The sequence below is a fragment of the Vanacampus margaritifer genome, chromosome 14, assembly GCF_051991255.1.
Source record: "Vanacampus margaritifer isolate UIUO_Vmar chromosome 14, RoL_Vmar_1.0, whole genome shotgun sequence".
Taxonomy (NCBI): domain Eukaryota; kingdom Metazoa; phylum Chordata; class Actinopteri; order Syngnathiformes; family Syngnathidae; genus Vanacampus; species Vanacampus margaritifer.
In genome coordinates this window covers 19,089,135-19,111,503 of record NC_135445.1, presented here as the reverse complement: position 1 = coordinate 19,111,503, position 22,369 = coordinate 19,089,135, and the positions used below count along the sequence as shown (strand labels likewise).

Below are 22,369 nucleotides of genomic sequence, written 5' to 3'. Positions count from 1 at the left end.
ATACATCAAATTTCTGTATTTTTTACGCTGTTTTTTATTATAGCAGTGTAAATCATTTAAAAACAACATCATCTTAACTCAGAACTATTCATGTCCGGCCGGGCCATAAACAGTCTGAGAAGAGATTTATATATATTTATACCTTTAATAAACACTGCAGTCCTACAGTTCATTTTTACAACTTGTCTCATAAAATAATGTCCACCAGGTGTCCCAATGTTCCTTCCACACCTAAATGGCAAATTCCATGGGCTCTAGAAATTATACTTTTCAATCGTTTCTGAAATTGAATATACTTACCTTATTTTCTGCTATTCGGGTTGTCTTTTGTCATCTTTGTAGAACTTACTTTTCTCCAAGTCAAATCCTCCAATTCTCCGCTCCATTCTTTGCCTGTAAATTCCTCACACCAAACTTCATTCTCACATCAGACTTCCTTTTGATACACCGACAGACCAATCATTCCCCCATCTGATAAAGATCAATTTTGATCATTTCAGACCTGAATGTGAAAACTGCAGCCGCTTCCAAATTGCTGCTTCAAAGAGGAAAAACAGACACCTTGTGTCCTGTAGATAATAAAAACCAAATTGGGGCAATTTGGCCAACACCAAGACTACAGGAGCAGATCCTGCTTAGTCTTGCAACAATTCCTAAAAACAAAACCCTTGGAGCCGCAAATTTGAATTCTGTCCAGGCAACACAGGGTGAGGAAAAAACAAACTAACTATAAAATAAGATAAAAGATCAGAATATCTACTTCAAATAAACCAAAAAGTAATCTTAAAATGGTAATTATCCTCCCCTCTTCTACAGAGTAGCGGGGCTTGTAAAACACAGTAGGCAAATTTGCAGATCATGACCCAATTAAAAATCAGTGCTGCGACCTTAATCAAAATTTAAAAAAAAATTAACCAGCAATTTTGCCGTAAGTGTTCCACATCTGAGTCCAATCCAGAAGCTAAAATTTAAAAGGAAAATGGGCAAAAAATTAGAAGACCAAATTCAACAAGCATCAAACAACGGAAAATATAGTATTAAAAATTAGAATACATTTTATACTACCCTAATTCACATAAGCCGTTCTCAATTTCCGAAACTGCGTTGCTATAGATCACATCTCCTTTTCCGACACATTACAGAGTGCAAACTGTACTCAAAACAGACCAAAATATGACTCAAAGGCCGATCTCAGATGACTCGAACTTTGAGTCCACACTGGAGTTCATATTCCTTCCTGTCCTTGTTGATAGCAGTTTATGCAGGGCAAAGTTCAAAGCAGGCCTTAGCTGTCACTGGAGACCGCTGACAGTTTCATCAGGACGGCTGTGATGAGAGTTTGAGATGTCTGCTCAAAGAGTTGATGGACATTTTGCTCAGATAATTCATAAGAGTCATTGAACAGTCTCATGGCGAGCGGATTTGCAGTATACCATCCTTTTCGCAGTCCGTGTGATCACTTCCCCCCCCGAAAGTGACCATTGTTCAGTTCGCCGTCCACTCTGTGCCCAACAGCCAGGTTATTCCAGCACGTTGGAGACACCCAAGAACAACACCTCTCGTCAAAGATTGAACCTGCCTGAAACACTTATACACTCGGAACAGACAGAGGGAGATGAGATCATAGCAAGAGATTTATATGCTTGTTATAATCAAAAAATAATAATAATTTTCTAAAAAAATATGTATTTTGTAGTTTCATCTAAATGTGTTCTACATTATAGCAAGTAGTATTACTATATTTACGCATATGTCTACTATAGACTCCTTCTTCATTACATGTTACCTCAAATTTAAGAAGATGTGACAGCTGTCAGTCACCCTGGCCACTTGGAGGAAAGTACTCTCTAGACTTCTAGAATGGGACTCAGATAAGGACAAAGGTTAAATCATTTTCACACCTACGAATGAGTTATCAGAGATGCAGGGGAAATCAAAAATCAAAAATGAAAAGTCTATTTCAATTAAAATTTGGTTTTATTACTTATTCAACTATAAAATTTGGTTTTATTACTCATTCAACTATAAAAAACACAGATCTGATTTTAAAATAATATGATAGTGGCCTGTAGTTATCATATAGACCTCTTTATCTTTCCGCATTCTTCTCTTACCTAGAAAAAAGAAAAGCTCCCATTACAGGACACATTGCCCTCTGACTCCTATTTTCCACACAAATCCCCCTCCTCTCTTCCAAGACACAGGGAAGGAGCAGAAAAAAGGGGAGGGAAAATCACATTCAAAACCTATTTTTTTTCTACATTCCTATACGAAAAACAAACGCCATTATCACACCAGTCTTTTCTACTCAAAAACAACACCAAACATACAGTTAAAGATTTTAAAGAAAAACAAATGAAATATCCATCCACACATTTCTTATTCCCAATTACAGATTCAGTTAACTTCCAAACCACCCGGATAGCCCCCACTTTCCTTATCTAGGTCTCATTCGATTACTCAACAATTCTCTCAACTATTTCAAACTTTTGGGGCACATACGCACACACATACCAACTAGAAAAATTCCCATTATAATCACACAATTGACCCTAGTCATTTTATAACAAAAAAAAACATTCTCTCCTAATCACACAAGTCACACATGCTCCAGATTAGTACGCCATCTAGAACCAATAGACTGTGCAATCTCCGCATGCCGAGCCAATTCCAATCCAAAAAATTTTTGCCTTATTTAATCTATTTTCCGGGTCATGTCTCATTTCCAACAATTTTAAGCTGGCGGAGATTTTAGCCAAGCATTCGCCATGCGTTCATCTAACACGTTGTCGTTAGCCGAGCCGTGGCTAGCGGACTCGCTCAACAGTTTTACGAGCAACTTTCACAGAGCTACCCAACGCAAGCATTCTAGCACAAACCAACATTTGGTCCACGACCCCACACCGTCTAACTTTTCTTCCATTCGAAGAAACTATAGATGTGTTTTTCACAGAGGTAATCAGCATCTGGCGCTGTTTACACAATCAACTTCTACAGACTTCATTAATGCAATCAGACATGTCTCAGATTTTAACGGTGGGAACCAACCTTTATCACCATTAGTCCGCATCCATTCATTTAAAATATTTTTCATCTTCCGCCGTCGCCGTGGTGGCAGCGCTTCAGCCATGACGAGTGTTGCGGCCGTGACTTGTTCGCTTAGCGACAAGCTTTGAGTATGGACCGGAAGTTTACGCAAATCAAACCACCCTGAGTCTCGGTCAAAAATGTCGTCCATTATATGTAGTAATTTAGTCGTTTATAATATTTATAAAGTCAGTGACGTCTCACTTATGATACTACAATACAACAGATCAAAACTATTCTCATTAATCCCCCCAAAAAATTATTATATATATATATATATATTTTTTAGAAAAATAAAAGAAAAAGGAAAAACGAAACAGAAATCAAATATCTTTTTGCGCGACTTAATAAATACTTATCCGGATCTTCGCGGGCGGCTACTTCACAGCTCTCGCTTCCAATGTGAATGACATCACACGAGCGGCTTAATTCATAGCTCTCGCTTCCAATGTGAATATCACACGAGCGGCTTAATACGACACAACACACACACACCCCGCGGAATTATGTCCCACGGTTTTTAATAACCCACAGCACACACACCGTGTAATAATACCACACGGGCGGCTTATCCTCTCCGCTCACTCCGTAAAATTATTCGGAGGGCTTATTCATACCAAAATAAAAATAAAAACAAGACAGCCTATTCCACCGCGGAACCAATCTCATATGCCGTTTCCGAACGGCGGAGCGCTCCCACTTGACGTCACTTCCGTATTCAACGGGCCAACCCATGCATGGTTCAATGTCGTAGTAATTGTCATAATCGAGGACTTTCGCGTCCCTCCGTAACAAATACGACTCTAAAACCCCCCTAACTTGTTCACAGATCTCAAATACAATTTGGTACGGACGTAATGCAGCTCTGAGTAATCCCAAACAAACAGAATTTCTCTACGTGGATAATTTGTCCACTCACCTTGTTAATATTTGCGCATTTAGAAATTCAGTTGTCCAAGATCATCACAGCTGTTGCAAAAACGTCCCAATTTGTCGCCGTCGAGGGTCACCAATTGAAGGTATTAGTTGATTACTATATTAAGTGTAATCTTTGCGTGTTCAAAATAATTGAAAAATGAGATCTGATGAAGAAGCTTCTTTTGCAAAAGATTTATTTTAGGAGCTCCTAAAAGACACAAGACATGCTTACATTCAAAGGTGATGTTAAGCCTCGAGTGTGTCCATATGAAAAACACACAGTCGCTTTATAGAGGAAAAAAGCATACTCCTCCTCTGAGGCTGGACAAAGGGTTAGCAATTATAATAAACAGACAAGTGATTCATTGACATGTTTACTCCAGTCTTGTCTAGAGCCGGAAATATATGACTAGACAGGTACGACCCTGCGACCTAGACTCCCTAAGACCCACAGTGTTATCAACTTGAGAACATGCATGCCTCCCATGTGCATTCCTGTCTCACCAGCTGGAAGGGAGTGAAAAGTGTTATTCCTTACACTACAGTTATATGTCCAATATATTTCACACAAACATTATCACACTTATATGGCATCTATATACTATAAGTAAATTCATAAACAGTAAAAATATGCATAGAAAATGTTAAATGTCTTCACATAGATGTAAGCATGAATTAATTATGCCTTAACTATAACATTCACTTTTAAACCACTACACTACGGCAGTTCACAATCAATATTTATCTTATAACATCACAAAAACATAAAAAAGTTACTATAACTAAATCATACTCAGAGAGATGCTGATGATTTATATAAAAAAATTCCCCCCTCTTTGCTCCTCACAGCTAGCAAGTTAGTTGTGTTGTGTCCCCAGAGCTTGCTAGTTGTTGCACTCATACGTGTTGCTCTGGGATTACCGATTAAATCCTTCTGTGGGTTGGAACAAGCCAGCCAGGTGCAGTGTTAGCCAATCTGTCCTGTCAATTTTTTTTCAAAAAGTCTGACATTTGACTTCCTGTCACCCATTGCACACATCGCAGGAATTGAATAGCTCTGATCAACCTGTCAGAGGTTCTAAACCAGCTAACAGGCCTGTGTTGGTGAATATGAAATCAGATTGGTTAAAAAAATTAAAAAACGCAGTTTCTAATTGTGCATATATGCCATTGAGCTAGGGTTGCTACCTTAGCAGTGTGTGTGGGGGGGGGGGGGGGGAACGACGACCAAGCTCGGGTACTTAACAGTCAAGTCCGAAATTATTCATACCCCCGGCAAATTTTGAATATGTGGACATTTTAGCATGACAAAATCCCAAAACATACAGCAAAAGTGGTTAAGAAATGGTTTGTGGACGAAAATATTAACGTTTTGAAGTGGCCCAGACAGTCCATACTTGAATTCAGTTGAAAATCTGTGGAGAGAACTAAAGATCAGGGTGATGAGAAGATAAGCTCATCACTAAAGCTGAATAGGCAAAAATATCAGCCAAGTCATGCAAAAAGCTGATCAGCAACTATAAGGATGCTTTTTATTTGCTGTGATAGTCAATAAAGGCTTTTCTAATGATTTTGAGGAGAAAGGTAAGAATAATTTTGGACGTGACACTTTTTGTTAAAATATCTGAATTTAGTGGAGTATTCAGCTAGTCACACACTGTAAACTACAAAACTAACTACGAACTATAAATAAGGCATACACTGTAAAAAAACAATAAGATACAAACACGACGTGGCAACGTGTAACTATTCTAGGAAAACGTCACCCACAATTACGTACGTTCGGTTCTATAAAAAGCCACCATGTGATACAAGTGTCGATATACTGTACATATATCTATTACGACGTCCTGAGTTGAGGTCTATATCGGGCTTTTGATGACATGTATAGGTCGGATGCGTATGGATGAGCGTTCACAGTACAGGCGCATCGCATACATATCCGATTTATATCCACATATGAAAGAGGCCCAGGTTGGATTTGAAAAAAATAATAATTGTACTGTTCACACTGCATGAAAACATCAGATATGTGTTGCATATGGGCAAAAAAAATTGAATTGAGCGGCAGTGTGAATTGCGAAAATAGTCTGTTACGTTTGTGCTACGTTAATGCTGGTTTGTGGTGTAAAAATCTCAGTTTGTGCTGCAACGGTTTTATAGATATTGAACATTTAATCCACTAAGAATGTGCCAAAATCCACTAAGAATGTGCCAAAATCCACTAAGAATGTGCCAAAATCCACTAAGAATGTGCTGCGTCCGCTGAGAGTGCTAAAAATTGCTCCACAGCTCCACCCGCAGCTTGGTCCCTGTTAACGTCCTATTCACTAAAGATATATACTATTTGCCCAAGTTCTTAACCTTTTTTACCTCTAGGCCCAACTTTTGCTGTAAGAAGTGGTCGGGGCCAATTCAGAAATTATGATTTATGTTGACTTATTCTTGTTTGTATTTAATAACTAAACTAGAAAAATTCCCGCGGAAATTTTTAACGGGACTGCTGACTCTTGCAAGGTGGAAAGATGCATGTAGTACTTGTAGCAATAGTAGTAGTAGTATAGTAGTAGCACTTGTAAAAAAAAAGAAGAAGCAGTATTTAAATAGCAGTCCATTCCATTTAATAAAAAAAATAAAACTTAAAAATAATAATAATAATGTGTTTTTTTTGAAAATGTATTTAAAAAAATGTAAATGAGCTGAACAGTTTAAAATTTAAACGACTGGAATCGGTCAACAAATGTGGAAGTTAACCATAATCAACATAAACTAAAAGTATCTTACTGTCCTTAAAAAAATGTAAATGAGCTGAACAGTTTAAAATTTAAACGACTGGAATCGGTCAAGAAATGTGGAAGTTAACCATAATCAACATAAACTAAAAGTTTCTTACTGTCCCTTTAAGAAACATGCAATGATGATGACAGAGCAATGATGATGACATGAGCAATGATGATGACATGAGCAATGATGATGACATGTCAAATCGGTAAAATTACCGAATGAACAATACTGAGCTCTCCAGAAAGAAAAGAAAAAAAAGAAACATGCACATTCACGCACACACATTGGAACTTTAACATACTGGAGATGTCACGTACACACATTCAACTGAAATGAATGACAGACGCACACCTCGAACAAAAGCCTCTCACGACTTAACGGTTCAAGATGCAGATTCCAGAAATGGCTCGTTAGAACGGCAAGGGTTTGGGGTACATGAGCATGTTCTCATTTTTTTAATCGGATAAAAAATGACCAAATGAGAGCAGGTTGAAAACTTATGATTTATCAGAAATTAAGAGAGAAAGGCAAAATTAACAAAGACAAGAAAAAGACAGGCGAATAAGTCCGACTTCTCCTCCCTTAAAGTGAAAATAAAGGTACTAAATGACACCTTAGCCAAATAAAAGTACGCTTGTCTGAAAGCAGACCCTTGTCACTACAAAATGTGAGAATTTGATGTCTAGTGAGCAAAGATTGTGGCCATGGTGACGAGTTGAAGTGAAACTTTTGGAAATAGATTTTTTGGTTCCCGCCACTCAAAGCCTAATTGCTCCACTGAAGCCGACCCAATACACACCAATGTTAGAAAGCTATTTCGCTCACTGTCTTTGAACCCGCACAGGGGAGAGAGCTTTCATTCCTTAAAAAAAAATTCGACACTGAGCTAAAGATGGGAAAAATTGCTACAAAATGAGCTAAAATTCATATCGGTCGGTTAACGTATGCGCGTGCAGTGTCTTGGAAAAAGGTGCTTGATCTGATTTGATCACTTTCGGTTTCCCATTCATTCCTATGGGACTTTTTTTGGGAGTTTTTGGGGAATAGCGTCACCATGGTAACTCGGAATTCTTAGTAAAATAATGCTGCAGCGAGTCAGATCGAGCCGCATCATTTGATACCTCAGTTGTCCCGGTGCGATCTACGGTACGGGACGCATTTTTGCGGAAAAATCTGTGGAATAATAAAGAAACACAACAATAAACCCATTTTCTAGCGAAGCTGCTGCTTGCTCCGCTCAGCAGTCCCATAATTAAATCTAGTTAAGGTTTATAAACTCTTTTTTTTTTTTTTTTTAATTGCATACCTCAAGTGGTTTATAACAGCCAAATGAAGCTTTTTAAAATGTTGTATTTATCCTCTGCCCCACTGTCATACGGTGTTCCACAGGGTTCTATTCTGGGGCCCCTCCTCGTTTTATTGTATTTATTGCCTCTGGGCTCCATCTTAATGAAGCATGGGATTTATTTTTACTGCTATGCGGATGACAGTCAGATGATCTATCTATATATATGTGTCGCTGAGCTAAAAGGACGCTTTCTCATTGAGGCCACTTTTGTCCTGTCTGGAGGAAATCAAAGCCTGCATGGCTCTCAAATTCTTGAATTTCAATTAAATGAAAACAATAGTTATGGTCTTTGGTCCCAGTGGTCCATCTTATCCTGCTGACTTGGGCCTCTTGGTGCACTAAATTTTAAATTGGTGCTGTTGTCAAATCCAGTTTTTTTTTTTTTCATTTTAGGCAGGTGACTCCTTTCTCAGCAGCACTTAGAAACAGTAATCCATGCCTTTGTTACATCTGGGCTGGATTGCAGTGTTCCCTCGTTTATCATTGATGTTACGTTCCAAAAATTACCCGCAATAAGTGAAATCCACAAAGTAGAGTCTTTTTGTTGTTGTATTTTGGGGTGTAAAAATAAGTGTTCAGATGAGATTTGAATGTTTCTACATAGGTATTGGCTCTGATTTCCAAGGGTAGGGCATTTCAGAGCACTGGAGTCCGAATCAAAAACGCTTTTGAACTTGAGGACTTCTTTTTGGTTTTGGGATCACTAAAAGACCAGCATGTTGCAAACTAAGGTTTCGGGTTGGAACATATGGTAGGTCAACGAGATGCGCTGAGCTGTGTAATAGTAACAAAACTTTCAAATTGCATCTCATGTGGACCGGAAGCCAATGCAAATTGGCTATTATCGGGGTAATATGATCAAACGTTCCCATCCTCATCAGAAATCTAGCTGCAGCATTTAGTACGATGGACAGCTTGTATCTGGAAAAACTCTGTAAATTGGGTCACTCATATCTTAAGGTACCACTGTTTTTCCATTTCTGTAAATAAATGTCCCCCATAATAATATACCAAAGTTAGGCACAACAGCTGAGCTTTTGGATTCATTTTTGATCAGATTCCAATACCAGAAAGAGAATTACATAGGCTACATCCATACAGTATGTGTACAAAACTGTCTCGATGTACAGGACATTTACATTTAGTAAAACATGGTCGAGCATGACAAACTCATTGGCATAATGTCTTAGTTTTGTAATTCGGCTAATGAAAGTATACTAGCGTAACAATATTGGGACACCATAAACGGGCTAATGGAAATTAGCATAGATGTCAAAGTAATTATGAACCTTCAAACGACTGTAACCCACACAGAGCAACAACACATACAAACAGAGCATTTAAGAATGTTCACAGGTGTCTATTTTCTCTGCTTTGTGGGAGCAACGACGACAGTATAATTAGTAACTTCAGGATGCCCTCTTAACAACATAACAGGTTACTACACTGACAGCACACAACGCAAAATTTTGACTTGTGGAACTATTAAAAAAAGAAAAGAAAAGGTAACTAATACAGGATTGTTCATCTGCCTAAAATGTTTGCCGCACAAATATAATTAAAAATCTATATTATAGCGGGGTTGTGAAGGATGAAACACGATATAGTGGGGACCACGTTGTACCAATTTGTATCTAAAGAGGTGTAAGTAGCTAAAACCAACCACTTAATGGATATCCTAAAAACTTTTATATAGATCTGTGTGTTCAAACTACGGTCATGTCCTCCATGCAATAAAATCATTGTTCATGAACCATTATAACTTCTTATAATGAATAGGCAGCATACTGCATATATACATACCACAATTTTACTTTCATTTTTATTGGACTTTAGAATCATCAAATCAATTTAATCTGAAAATTCTATATTTTCCCTGCCAGAACATCTTGGAATTGAATTCATGGGTATGGCCCATTCCTTCTTACTTAAGTAGTTTGAAAATGAAAACCCTTGGTTAGTTTTCGCTAGTTAAATGAAGGGATCGTACATCCAGGACCAGTAGCACAAATATGATTCTAGAAAATATTTAAGCAATGACAACAAAATTATGATTACTAAATTTAATAATTCCATTTACAAGGAATGCATACATGCAAGCAATTGTTGTTGCAACACCAAAATGCATCTATTTTGAAAATGTAAATCAGGCTTAAATTGCTTTGTATTTCTTCATTACAGGGTAACAGGGCTTTAAATATCTGATACTGTATGTTCACATCCCTTCACTATTTGTTCCTATATTAGTTGTTAGTCAATATGATTCAATCAAGATACACCACTGTCTTGCTGCTTTCTCCTTTCTTTCTATTTTCAACTTCATTTCCATTTTCATGATTCTTAAATTCTCTTTCTCCATGCTGCAGCTTTAGTTCTGCCTTTCTTCTACAAAGTGTTTGCTGGCATGAAACCTTAGAAAACTGTAACCTTTCTCTCCTAGTGATGTTTGTGCAATATTTATAAAATTACTTCATTGATTACAAGCACTATTAAGGGTCCTAATAAACAATGTATTTGTGAAAATATTCACAAACAAAAAGCTAGATGACCAAATAGAGTATATAAAAAGTTTGACCGTCAGTTGGGTGTGTTTGTGTTTCACAGATGTGATTTTGAAAGAATCTACTCTCCTCTTTTTCAGAAGCTGAGGAGCTGTATCAGAAACGTATTTTAACAATAACAGGAATCTGCATTGCACTCCTAGTCGTTGGAATCATGTGTGTGGTTGCCTACTGCAAAACAAAGTACAGTATGCCACATTTTGATGTATGATTTTGTATAACTAAAAAGTATAGTCAATGATATAATTAGAATATCCATTCGTGTCGGAAAATTTATGCAAGCTATTCTGGTACAAAACTTAAATATCATCAAATGGATGATGAAACCAATTTATAGCATTTGTTCGGAAATTAGTTACCCCAATATTCTATTAAAAAAAGACGTACATTTCCCTTTGCTTTTGGACGCTATAGCTACAGTACCGTATATTGTGGTGTGTATTAGCCACCACATGCTGTATATTTTTTGTGGCCGCTACTACAGTCAAACCATAATAAATATGGGTGTCAAAATTAGTGCATTAATTTTGAGTTAATTTAAAGTTCCTTTAACGCCACTATATTTTTTTTAACGCACAATTAATGACATTTCCTTAATTGGAAAGCCTGTACTCGGGGGAATTACAGTCGCAACGTAGACACATTCATGTCAAAATTTAGCAGTAATACATTTAATAATAATGCAGATATTTGTGACTGGGGTCAAGTTGTATTTTATAATTTTAAAAATGTGCAGAATTTCACAAGTTACTTCATATTAAAAATTAGAGAGCTCTTAATATGAAGACAAAAAGGCACTGAGCCGTCACCGTCTTACAAATGCAATTATGCCATCTAGTGGCAGAAATATGTACAATAATATATATATATATATAATATATAACACAAATCAATATCACACTCGTTTATACAGTACAGTACATATTTTTAATTTAAACTCAATTTTATGAATTATTCTGAAATTACTAAAATTCAGCCATATTTCTATTAGTTTAACATTTTTTTCCCACTTTTATGTTAACAGGAGTATGGAAACTTAGAAAAAAACATGTTATTGTGCATTTTATTGTACATTTAGAACAAATACAATTTGTGATTAATCATGAGTTAACAATTAAAGTAATGCGATTAATTACAATTTAAAATTTGTTATTGCCTGACACCCCTAATAATGAAACTGCTGAATTCAAGTGTAACTGAATTCATAGTACATGTGCTCAAAGTATTTTTCTTCTAAAACAGGAAGCAGAGGAAGAAGCTTCACGACCGCCTCAGGCAGAACCTGAGAACTAAGAGGAACAAGCTGGCAAAATCTGCCAGCAGACGTCAGGTTTCCAATTTGCCTCTACAGGATTTGCAGCAGACCAATGTATGCTTCAACTCACTGACATGAAATTGCAAATGTAATGAATATACTATTGATGATACTATTCACTCTTTCTTTAAAAAAAAATGTTTTAATAGCGTTGTAATGGGACAGCTATCCAACATGCAGCTGAGAAAGAGACAGAGACAACGTCCTCCACAAGCAAATATGCCTTATCAACACAACAACCTACCACACTCACCAACATCTCCAGCCAAAGGTAAAGAGCGTTCAAATGAAATGTTTGTACTGGCACCGATGTGGACATTGCCATGGCTGGTTCAGATATAACACCACACAATTTCCTACACATGCAGTCAAAGGAGCAATGTTAAAATGAAGGGGCAGCGCATGTGTTGGCTTTTGAGCACTTTGAGGATTTCAAACTACGATTAGGATTTGACTGTGCTAATGCTGGCATTCTTTTGGTGTTGATGTTACATGTGATGTGAGCTTCAACCCTTATCCATCCATCCATTTAATACCGTTTATCCGAGTTGGGTCGCGGGGCCAGTAGCTTTAGGAGGGACGACCAGACTTCCCTCTCCCCAGCCACTTCAACCAGCTCCTCTGGCGGGATCCCAAGGCGTTCCCAGGCCAGCCGAGAGACATAGTCTCTCCAGCGTGTCAACCCCGGGGCCTAACGCCGGTGGGACATGCGCGGAACACATCTCCAGTGAGGCGAGCCACCTCAACTGGCTCCTCTTAACGTGGAGGAGCAGCGGCTCTACTCCAAGTAGCTTCCGGATGACCAAGCTTCTCATCCTCTCTCTAAAGGAGAGCCTGGACACCCTGCGGAGGAAACTCATTTCAGCCGCTTGTATCCGTGATCTTGTTCTTTTGGTCACGACCCACAGCTCGTGATCATAGGTGAAGGTAGGAACATAGATCGACCGGTAAAATGAGAGCTTTGTCTTTCGACTCAGCTCCTTCTTCACCACAACGGACCGTTACAGAGTCCACATCACTGCAATCCGCTTGTCGATCTCCTACTTCATCCTGCCCTCACTCGTGAACAAGACCCCAAGATACTTAAACTCCTCCACTTGGGGAAGGATCTCATCCCCGACTCGGAGAGGGCACGTCAACCTTTTCTGACTGAGGACCATGATCTCGGATTTTGAGGTGCTGATCTTCATCCCAACCCCTTCACACTCGGCTGCGAAACGCTCCAGTGAGAGTTGCCGATCACGGCTTGATGAAGCAAACAGCACCACATTATCAGCAAAAAGCAGAGATGCAATGTTGTGGCCACCAAACCGGACCCCCTCAGCACTTCGACTGCGCCTAGTAATTCTTTTTTTTTTTTTCTGGGAGATCTCAGTAATGATCATTTGAAATGTCATCATCATTGTTCTCCCTTTTTTTTTTTTTTTGTATGTGTGTTTGTGCGTGTGTGCGTGCGTGTGTGTGTGCGTGTGTGCGTGCGTGTGTGTGTGCGTGCGTGCGTGCGTGTGTGAGAAAAAAATAAAATAAATAAATAAGAATTCCCATACCGTTCACCTAAACCGAACACTTCAAAATCCAGCCAGAGTCGTGGGGCCGCCAGGAGACCCGAAGGGGGACCAAAGAAAAGAAAGAAAAGCGAAGCCCAGCACCGACCAGACACCACCCACCGGGCCACTAACCTTCACCAACCCCAGAGACATCCAAACTCCAACAAATCAGGGAAACCTCAAGAGCCCAAAGGAGAAACTGAGGAAAGGTAGAAAGGACAGACGAAGCAGAGTGAGATCCACAGACACCAGCCTCCACCGAATCAATGACCTGAGGGAGAAACAAATTGTGTCTGAGTCTCGATAGATGCTGGTGTGGTGGATCTAGCATGCATGAAAATCTCCACCAAAGAGGGGAGCCGTCGACCCCCGCCAGGACAGAGCAAGCGCAACACCTCAGGGCCCCCCAGGCCGCGGCCGCGCCAAAGGACGACCCCCGGGCCCCGCAGGGGCCACCGGCCGGAGAGCAAACCCCGGAGCAGGAGCGCCCCCCACCCCAACGCGGCCCGCGCCCCCAACCCAACGCAGCAGGACGGGGCACTGCAGGCCCACCAGGCACCCCACCGGCCCACAACCCCCGCTCCCCCACGCCCCCCCACCCCCGCCACCCACCCCAACCCTGCCCCAACCGCCCCCAGGTCCCCAAATCCCCAGACGCCCCCCCCACCCCAGCACCCCCCACCCCGGCACCCCCACCACCACCCCCCCCACCAGAGGCCCCGGTCGTCACCCCAACGATCTAAGTGAAAAACTAACCCTGTTACTAAGTTCGCCAGCTCGCCGACTGGCGAACTCTACCCCTAAACCGTGAGTGTGACCCCACCCAGTGTATATACATAAGTGTGTGTGTGTGGTGCATTAAAATTGGGGGCAGGTGAACCGGAGCAGAGGGAAATGATATCCCCCCCTGCTCCGATCCACCCGCCCCTCAGGCATGTCAATGAGCGTATGTGGTGCATTAAAATAAATTAATGGGGGGTGGGGGGGATTTGGAGGGGAGCTGCAGGGCGGAGACGGTGTCCGGCCTAGGGGAGGGGGAGGAGGGCGGACAGGGGAGGGGGAGGGGACGGGGGAAGGAGACGACAGGAAGGGCAGGAGGCAGCGGCAGGGCCGCAGAGAGAGGGGGAGAGGAGGAGGAAGGACGACGAGGGAGAAGGGACAGGGAGGCGGAGGACGGGCGGGGAGAGGTGAAGAGGGAGAGGAAGCAAGGGGGAGGAAGGGGGAGGGGAGAGGGAACCACGGGGCACCACGGCGGCCCACAGGCCCCGACCCGCGTCGCCGGACCCAGAGCGACGGACCGCGCCGGGGCGGCGCCGCCCCGGACACCAAGGAGAGCCCCGCAACACAGCACCCACCACGAGACCCAGGGAACGACCAAGACGCAGCCGCCACCCAGCAGCCAACAGAGGGGCAGACCCGCCCACGCCCAGCCAGGGGGGACAGCACCTGTAGAGTTAGTCCCCTGGCATGCAGTGAATCCGAATATTAGCCTTTAGTGCCCATTGGAGGTGAATCTGCTCGATCCTGTTGACAGCAACTGGGTTCCTGACTATAAAAACACAACCATTAGTAACAAACTGCCAAATGCAGAGACATCAATGTAAGTTATCACGATGTGGTGGCTCTCGCTAACAGGCAGAATTAAATAACCAGAATTAGGTTAAAATATTCTATATACGTAGACCATATTTCTATGAATTTTGATATTTGTTTTTTATTTGAGGCCGATATTTTTTCCATTAAAATGTGATTTATGAGGAGGTTAGACCATTGGTCGATATTCAGAGTTTGTTTATTTTTCCAGTTAACAAGAATTGTTTTTTTAGCGATAGTAAGGGCTACAAGTGTAGATTGAAATTGTTTATGTGGTAGGTCAGTTGTTGTTAGGTCACCTAGCAAACACAAGTTTGGAGATAAAGGTATCCTATAGTCCAAGATAGCGGAAAGTTTTTCTAAGACTTTAGTCCAGAAATACATAACCGGGGTGCATAACCATAAAGCATGAAAATAAGTGTCTGTAGTGTTTTGTAAACACTGGAGACAAATGTCGGAGTCGGAGAGGCCCATTTTCTTCATCATATATTGAGTAATGTATGTTCTATGGATTATTTTGTATTGGATAAGTTGTAAATTTGTGTGTTTTGTCATTTTAAATGCATTTTCACAAACTTGAATCCAAAAGTCAGATTCCGGAGCTATAGACAAGTCTGTCTCCCATTTTAAGATGGGTAAAGACATTTTATCCGTATATGAAAGTAACTTATATATTTTTTTAAGTTTTTTTGTTGTTGTCGGAGAAAGCTTGGTAATATCTTTAGCTAAGCCAGGCGGTTGGAGCGTACCCTGAAGTGTTGGAATTTGTTTCTTTATCATATTTTTAACTTGCAGATAATGTAAAAAATTTCCGTTTGTTATTTTGTATTTTTGGAGCAAAGATGTATATGATATAAACATATTATCTGAGAAGAGATGGTGAAGATGTGTGATTCCTTTCTGCTCCCACACACCTAAATAAAACGTTTGGTTGTTAATTCGAAAGTCAGGGTTATGCCATAGGGGAGAAAGCCCACAGGGCTCCACTTGGGCTTTTGTAATTTCTAATGCCTTCCACCAAGCAGTCAGGGTGGCGGAGATCATTGGGTTTTTAAAACAATTATGTCGCTTAATCGATGTTGTAATAAAGAGTAAATCTAGAAGTCTGAGGTTATTACAATCCTTCTGTTCTAGTTCCAGCCAACAGTTAGTATCTCTGTTGGGTTGTGCCCATAGAACGATATATTGTAGCTGGTTAGCTATATAGTAGTACATAAAATTTGGTGCCTCTAGACCACCTTTGGATTTATTTTTCTGAAGAGTAGATAGACTAATCTTTGCTTTTTTTTTTTCCAGTAAAATTTTGTAACGGCTGAGTCCAACAACTGGAACCATTTAGCCGTAGGTTTAAATGGAATCATTGAGAAAAAATAGTTTATTTTAGGTAAAACTTTCATTTTAACGGTGGCTATTCGTCCTATTAAAGAAATCGGAAGATTATTCCAGCGTTCCAAGTCACTATGAATGTTATCCAGAAGTGGAGAAAAATTTAAATGAATTAAATCAGTTAATTTAGGTGAGATTTTTATGCCTAAGTATTTTAAATTACCTATAGGAAATGAGTAATGTGGGTCCTGGCTTGCAGGGTTCCATGAATTTTCTGTAATAGGTAGAAGTGTTGATTTTGTCCAGTTAATAGAATAATCTGACAACTGTGAGAATTTAGTTATTAAGTTAAATACTTCCCCTAACGAAATCGCCGGGTTTTCTAGGTAAAGTAAAATATCATCGGCATATAGATTAATTTTATGTTCTGTTACCCCAGAGTGAATTCCTTGAATCCTTCTTTCCTGGCGTATGGCTATTGCAAGTGGCTCGATAAATATTGCAAATAATAAAGGGGATAGTGGGCATCCCTGTCTTGTGCCTCTCTGTAAAATAAAGCTCTTAGATATAATCCTGTTAGTAGTAACTGTAGCTTTGGGAGAATCATATAATACTGACACCCAGTGGATAAATGATTTCCCAAAGCCAAATTTATTTAAAACAGCAAAGAGGAAGGACCAGTTAACTTTGTCAAAAGCTTTTTCTGCATCCAACGATATAATAACTGCCTTCTTATCATGCCGCTGTGACATGCTAATAAGGTTAAAGAGCCTCCTAATATTATTAGTAGAGTGACGATCTTTAATAAAGCCTGTTTGGTCGCTATGAATAATTGTCGAGATTACTGTTTCTAATCTAGATGTGAAAGCCTTAGTAATAATTTTGATATCAGTGTTAATTAGTGAAATCGGACGGTAACTTGATGGAAGGGTGGGGTCTTTTTCTGGCTTTAATAAAAGTTTAATTGCTGCTGTATTCATGTGTGGACGTATGTAACCATTAGTTTTAATTTCTGTTACTACTCTTAAGAATAGCGGAGCAAGCATTAACCAGTAGTGCTTAAAAAATATAGCCGGATAACCATCTGGGCCAGGTGCCTTGCCATTAGGCATACTATCTAGAGCACTGTACAACTCGTTTATAGTAAGTGGCGCTTCTAACATATCTTTATATTCAGTAGTTAACTGAGGCATATTTAAGCTACTGAGGAATGCCTCAATATGCTCAGGGTTAGGTTTGTTAGTTTCTGAGTATAGGTTGCGATAATAGTTATAAAAAATTTGATTAATTTCTTCTGGTGATTGTGTACATTCACCAGTTGTCCCTTTAATAGCCGTTATAAGAGATTTTTCCCGATTGCGTTGAAGTTGGTTTGCAAGAAATTTACCTGATTTGTTATTATATTCAAAGTTGTTGTATCTCAATTGTTGTATTATAAACTCTGTCTTTTTAGTTAGCATATCGTCTAACTGTATTTTTGTATTTTGTAAGTCAGTCCATATTTGGTCATTTGGGTTTATTGCGTACTCATCCGTCAGTTGTTTAATTTTATCTTCCAAGTCATTTTCAAATTTTTGATCCTGTTTCTTTTTATAAGATGAATATGATATAATTTTACCTCTAATTACTGCTTTCCCAGCTTCCCAGAGAAGAGATGGCGATAGGCCTGGAGAGTCATTTATTTCCAAAAAGTCTGCCCATTCTTTCCTTATAATTTTATCAAACTCTGCATCGTTTAGCAGAGAGATGTTAAAACGCCATGTTGGTGGTGGTTTAAAGGTATAATCAACTTGTAGGGAAAGTGAGACTGGTGCGTGGTCGCTAATAATAATAGGATGTATTTTTGTAACAGTTTTATCAGCAATAGAGTTATTTGTAAGAAAATAATCAATTCTTGAAAAAGACCGGTGTACAGCGGAAAAGAAGGTAAATTAATTCTTATTTGGGTTTTTAAGTCTCCAGCTGTCGACGAGGCCAAAATCATCCATATATTCCCCTATTACTTTAGTAGATTGTAATCGCCTTATACATGTTGTGTTATTAGAACGGTCTATTAATGGATTTAAGACTGTGTTAAAGTCTCCTCCAATAATAATAGTAGAGTTCGCTGCTAAATCAAACAGCTGAGAGAAAAATTCATGGAAAAAGGCCGGATCATCATTATTAGGGGCATATAAATTGCCAAGTGTATATATCTTATTAAATATAGTTACCTGAATAATAATGTATCGGCCCTCTGGGTCTGTTATTGTATTATTTAGAGTAAAGAGTAAATTCTTATGTATGAGTATACAGACTCCTCTTTGTCTGCTGTTATAAGGGGCAGAGTATGCCTGGCTAAAATTCTTATCAATAAGTAATTTTTCTTCAGATTTTTGTAGGTGGGTTTCTTGCAGGAGGCAAATATCTGCTTTTAATTTTAAGAGATGGTCTAAAGTTTTTATTCTTTTTGCCTGTGAGCGAGCGCCACAAACATTCCAGGAAACCAGAACTAATTTATGCATACAAACAATATAGGCTCAGTCCTGTGTAAATATCTGCATAGGCCATTTGTCAATACTGGCATGTTATAGGATAGAATCAAAGTAGTTAGGTGATTTATATAATTTGTGTAAAATATAAGGAAATGTGTAAGTAAATATAACAGTGAAAAAACGGGTAGGGATGTGAAAGTGAAGGACATTAGTGGGGAGTTAAACAACATTATAATACACCAGTAACTGGTAACCCAAGCGAGATTTTTTTTTTTTTTGTTTAAATCTACTTTTAGATATAGTTATGTATTATTATTATATTTATAATATAGCGTAAACATAATGAGTATTCATATTTTAGGTTTTATAACCACATATACATTATATGTATATGTATATGTATATGTATATGTATATGTATACATCTAATAATCAAACAAAGTTTAGTTCCATCGATGCTAATTAGAACAGCCAGGGAGTGGAGTTGGGGTTCCGGAATAGTTGGCCATCAATGTATAGTTTATCAACGACCATCATAGTCCGTTTACCCTCCTGCCTATTTTGTTTCATTATAGGAAACAGTACCTTTCGCCGCTCATTAATCTCTCTAGGGAATTGGTCATTCATTCCGAATGAGGTCCCTTTAAGCTCCCGTCCTTTACTTTTAACAAATACTTTTTGTTTAAAATGCTCAAATTTGGCGATAATAGGACGGGGTCTGTTGCCCCTACGGGCTCCAAGCCGATGTACCCGGTGAAAGGAGATGTTATTTACCGTCTCCTGAGGAATTTTTAACGATGTCGTCATAAATTTTTTTATCTCAACCTCTGGATTGTCAGAGGTGTTCTCGGATATACCTAAGAATATTAAATTATCCTGCATGCTACGGGATTGAACATCCAGAATAGTTTCTTTTAGCATTTTATTTTCCTTTTTAATGGTTTCTAACTCGGCTGAAACAGTCACGAGTGTAGCGTGTATCTCGGCATTGTTGCGTTGGAGATCATTTATTTGTTGGCTGAGGAATTCCATACTTACCTTAAATCCCTTCACCTCCTCGCAGATTAGGGAGAGGACCTCTAACTTTTTATTTATGGACTCCAGCATACTGACCGAGACCTCCGTAGTAGTTAGGTCGTCCGTGTCCGTCGCTGAGTCATTCTTTCTCTTTTTAGAGGGTTTCTTAGACGGTTTCTCGACGGAAGAGTCCTCCATCGCGCAGTTGTAAAAATAACCGTCAATGAAGCGTTCGAGGTCCTCCACGTTGGATGGTATTCCAAATCTGTCGGATGAAAGAGAAAAGAGAAAAGCCAAGATATATGATGGTTAAACTCGAATTAGTTTAGCATAATAGAGCTAGTTCTATCTTAGCAGCAGGGCGCTGCCATGTTGGGGTGTCCCGGTCTCGCTGTAGGTCTCGCGATAATCACAGCATCTCGCGCATGTCACCATTCTCAATGCGCCTAGTAATTCTAAAAATGTTCTTCCATAAAAGTTATGAACAGAATTGGTGATAAAGGGCAGCTTTGGCGGAGTCTAACCCTCACTGGAAACTAATCCGACTTACTGCCGGCAATGCGGACCAAACTGACACTGGTTGTACAGGAACCTAACAGCCCGTATCAGGGGGCTTAGTACCACGTACCACGTACTTCCGAAGCACCCCCCAAAGCCACAAAACACATGCAGACTAGTTGGACGAACTCCCATGCACCCTCGAAGACCCTGCCGAGGGTCCACTGTTCCACAGCCGGGACAAAAACCACACTGCTTCTCCTGAATCCGAGATTTGACGTCCCGACGGACAGAGTGTGATCCTTCTATAGTTGGAATACACCCTCCGGTCCCCCTTCTTAAAAAGGGGGACCAACACCCCGGTCTGACAATCCAGAGGCACTGTCCCCAATGTCCACACGATGTTGTAGAGGCGTGCCAACCACGACAGCCCCACAACATCCAGGGCCTTTAGGAACTCTGGGCAGATCTCATCCAACCCCGAGGCCTTGCCAACGAGGTGCTTTCCAACCACCTCAGTGACTTCGACCCCAGAGCCCACCTCAGAGTCCCCAGACTCTGTTTCCTCAAAGGAAGATGTGTCGGTGGAGTGAGGAGGTCTTCGAAGCATTTTCCCCACCGACTTACGACATCCCGAGTCGAGGTCAGCAGCATCCCATCTCCCCTATACACAGTGTTAATGGAGTACTGCTGTCCTCTCTTGAGACACCGGATGGTGGACCAGAATTTCCGCAAAGCCGTCCAGAAGTAATTTTGCATGGCCTCACCAAACTCCTCCCATGTCTGAGTTTTTGCCTCAACGACCGCTGAAGCCGCGTTCCGCTTGGCAAGTCGGTACATGTCAGCTGCCTCCCACAGGCCAAAAAGGCATGATAGGACTGCTTTTTCAGCTTGACGGCATCTCCATCGAGTTCGAGGATTGCCGCCACGACAGGCAACAACCACCTTATGGCCACAGCTCAGATCGGCCGCCTCAACAATGATGGCGCGGAACATGACTCAATGTCCCCCGCCTTACCTGGGATATGGGAGATAAGTTCTGCCGGAGGTGGGCGTTGAAACTCTTTTCCGCCAGACGTTCCCAGCAAACCCTCACAATACGTTTGGGTCTGCTTGGACGGACTGGCCTCTTCCGCTCAGATCATCCGCCTCAACAATGAAGGCGCGGAACATGGTCCACTCTGACTCGATGTCTACCCAGCTCGCTATGCACTCGACCCATTTGGCCCCTCCTAGAGGTGGTGGGCCCATAGGAAGGGTGACCCACATTGCCTCTTCAGGCTATGCCCGGCCGGGCCTTCACCCATGGGGCACCAGACACTCACCTTCGAGCCCCGCCTCCAGGCCTGGCTCCAAAGGAGGGCCCCGGTGACCCGCGTCCGGGCAAGGGAAAACTGAATCCAATATTCGTACTCATCATAAAAGGTCAGTGAGCCATGTTTTGTCTGGTCCATCACCGAGGACCTGTTTGCCATGGGTGACCCTGCCAGGGGCATAAAGCCCCAGACAACATAGCTCCTAGTATCATTGGGAAACGCAAACCCCTCCACCATGATAAGGCTCAAGGAGGGAAGCTTCGACCCTGACCACGAAAAATGACTCTGGATGTTGTGTGTGTGGTGGCTTTGTTGGTAGAGGTCTGGTACTGCGCGTTGTTGAAGCACAGGGGTAGGAGCAAAAGGTTTTGCAGCTGCTTAATTTTCCTGGAGATTTTTGTTGATGATGAAAAATGACTCAAGTTAACATTTGAAATTATACTTTCAACTTTCAGCATGCCAAAACAATATCTTGAAGAAAAAGATATATAGACTTATTGGAATAGGTCTGTCAATGGGGAGATGCTCAAACGGTCGGATTAATTTTCTGAAGACTGAATGATGTCATACAACAGTTTTTTCACA

General features: G+C 40.6%; 1 protein-coding gene across 3 annotated transcripts in view; it reads left to right on the top strand.

Moving 5' to 3' along the window:
- nrg1 (neuregulin 1) overlaps nucleotides 1–22,369 on the top strand; it is a 56,488-nt gene that overhangs the window by 28,920 nt on the left and 5,199 nt on the right. Inside the window, exons 5-8 of one of the 3 annotated variants that reach the window (XM_077585411.1) lie at nucleotides 10,021–10,044; nucleotides 10,779–10,881; nucleotides 11,941–12,067; nucleotides 12,163–12,284. In XM_077585411.1, coding sequence (XP_077441537.1) covers nucleotides 10,021–10,044; nucleotides 10,779–10,881; nucleotides 11,941–12,067; nucleotides 12,163–12,284 — 376 coding nt within the window. The remainder of the gene's footprint in view (nucleotides 1–10,020; nucleotides 10,045–10,778; nucleotides 10,882–11,940; nucleotides 12,068–12,162; nucleotides 12,285–22,369) is intronic. The other 2 variants (XM_077585414.1, XM_077585413.1) reach the window with 2 other exon arrangements.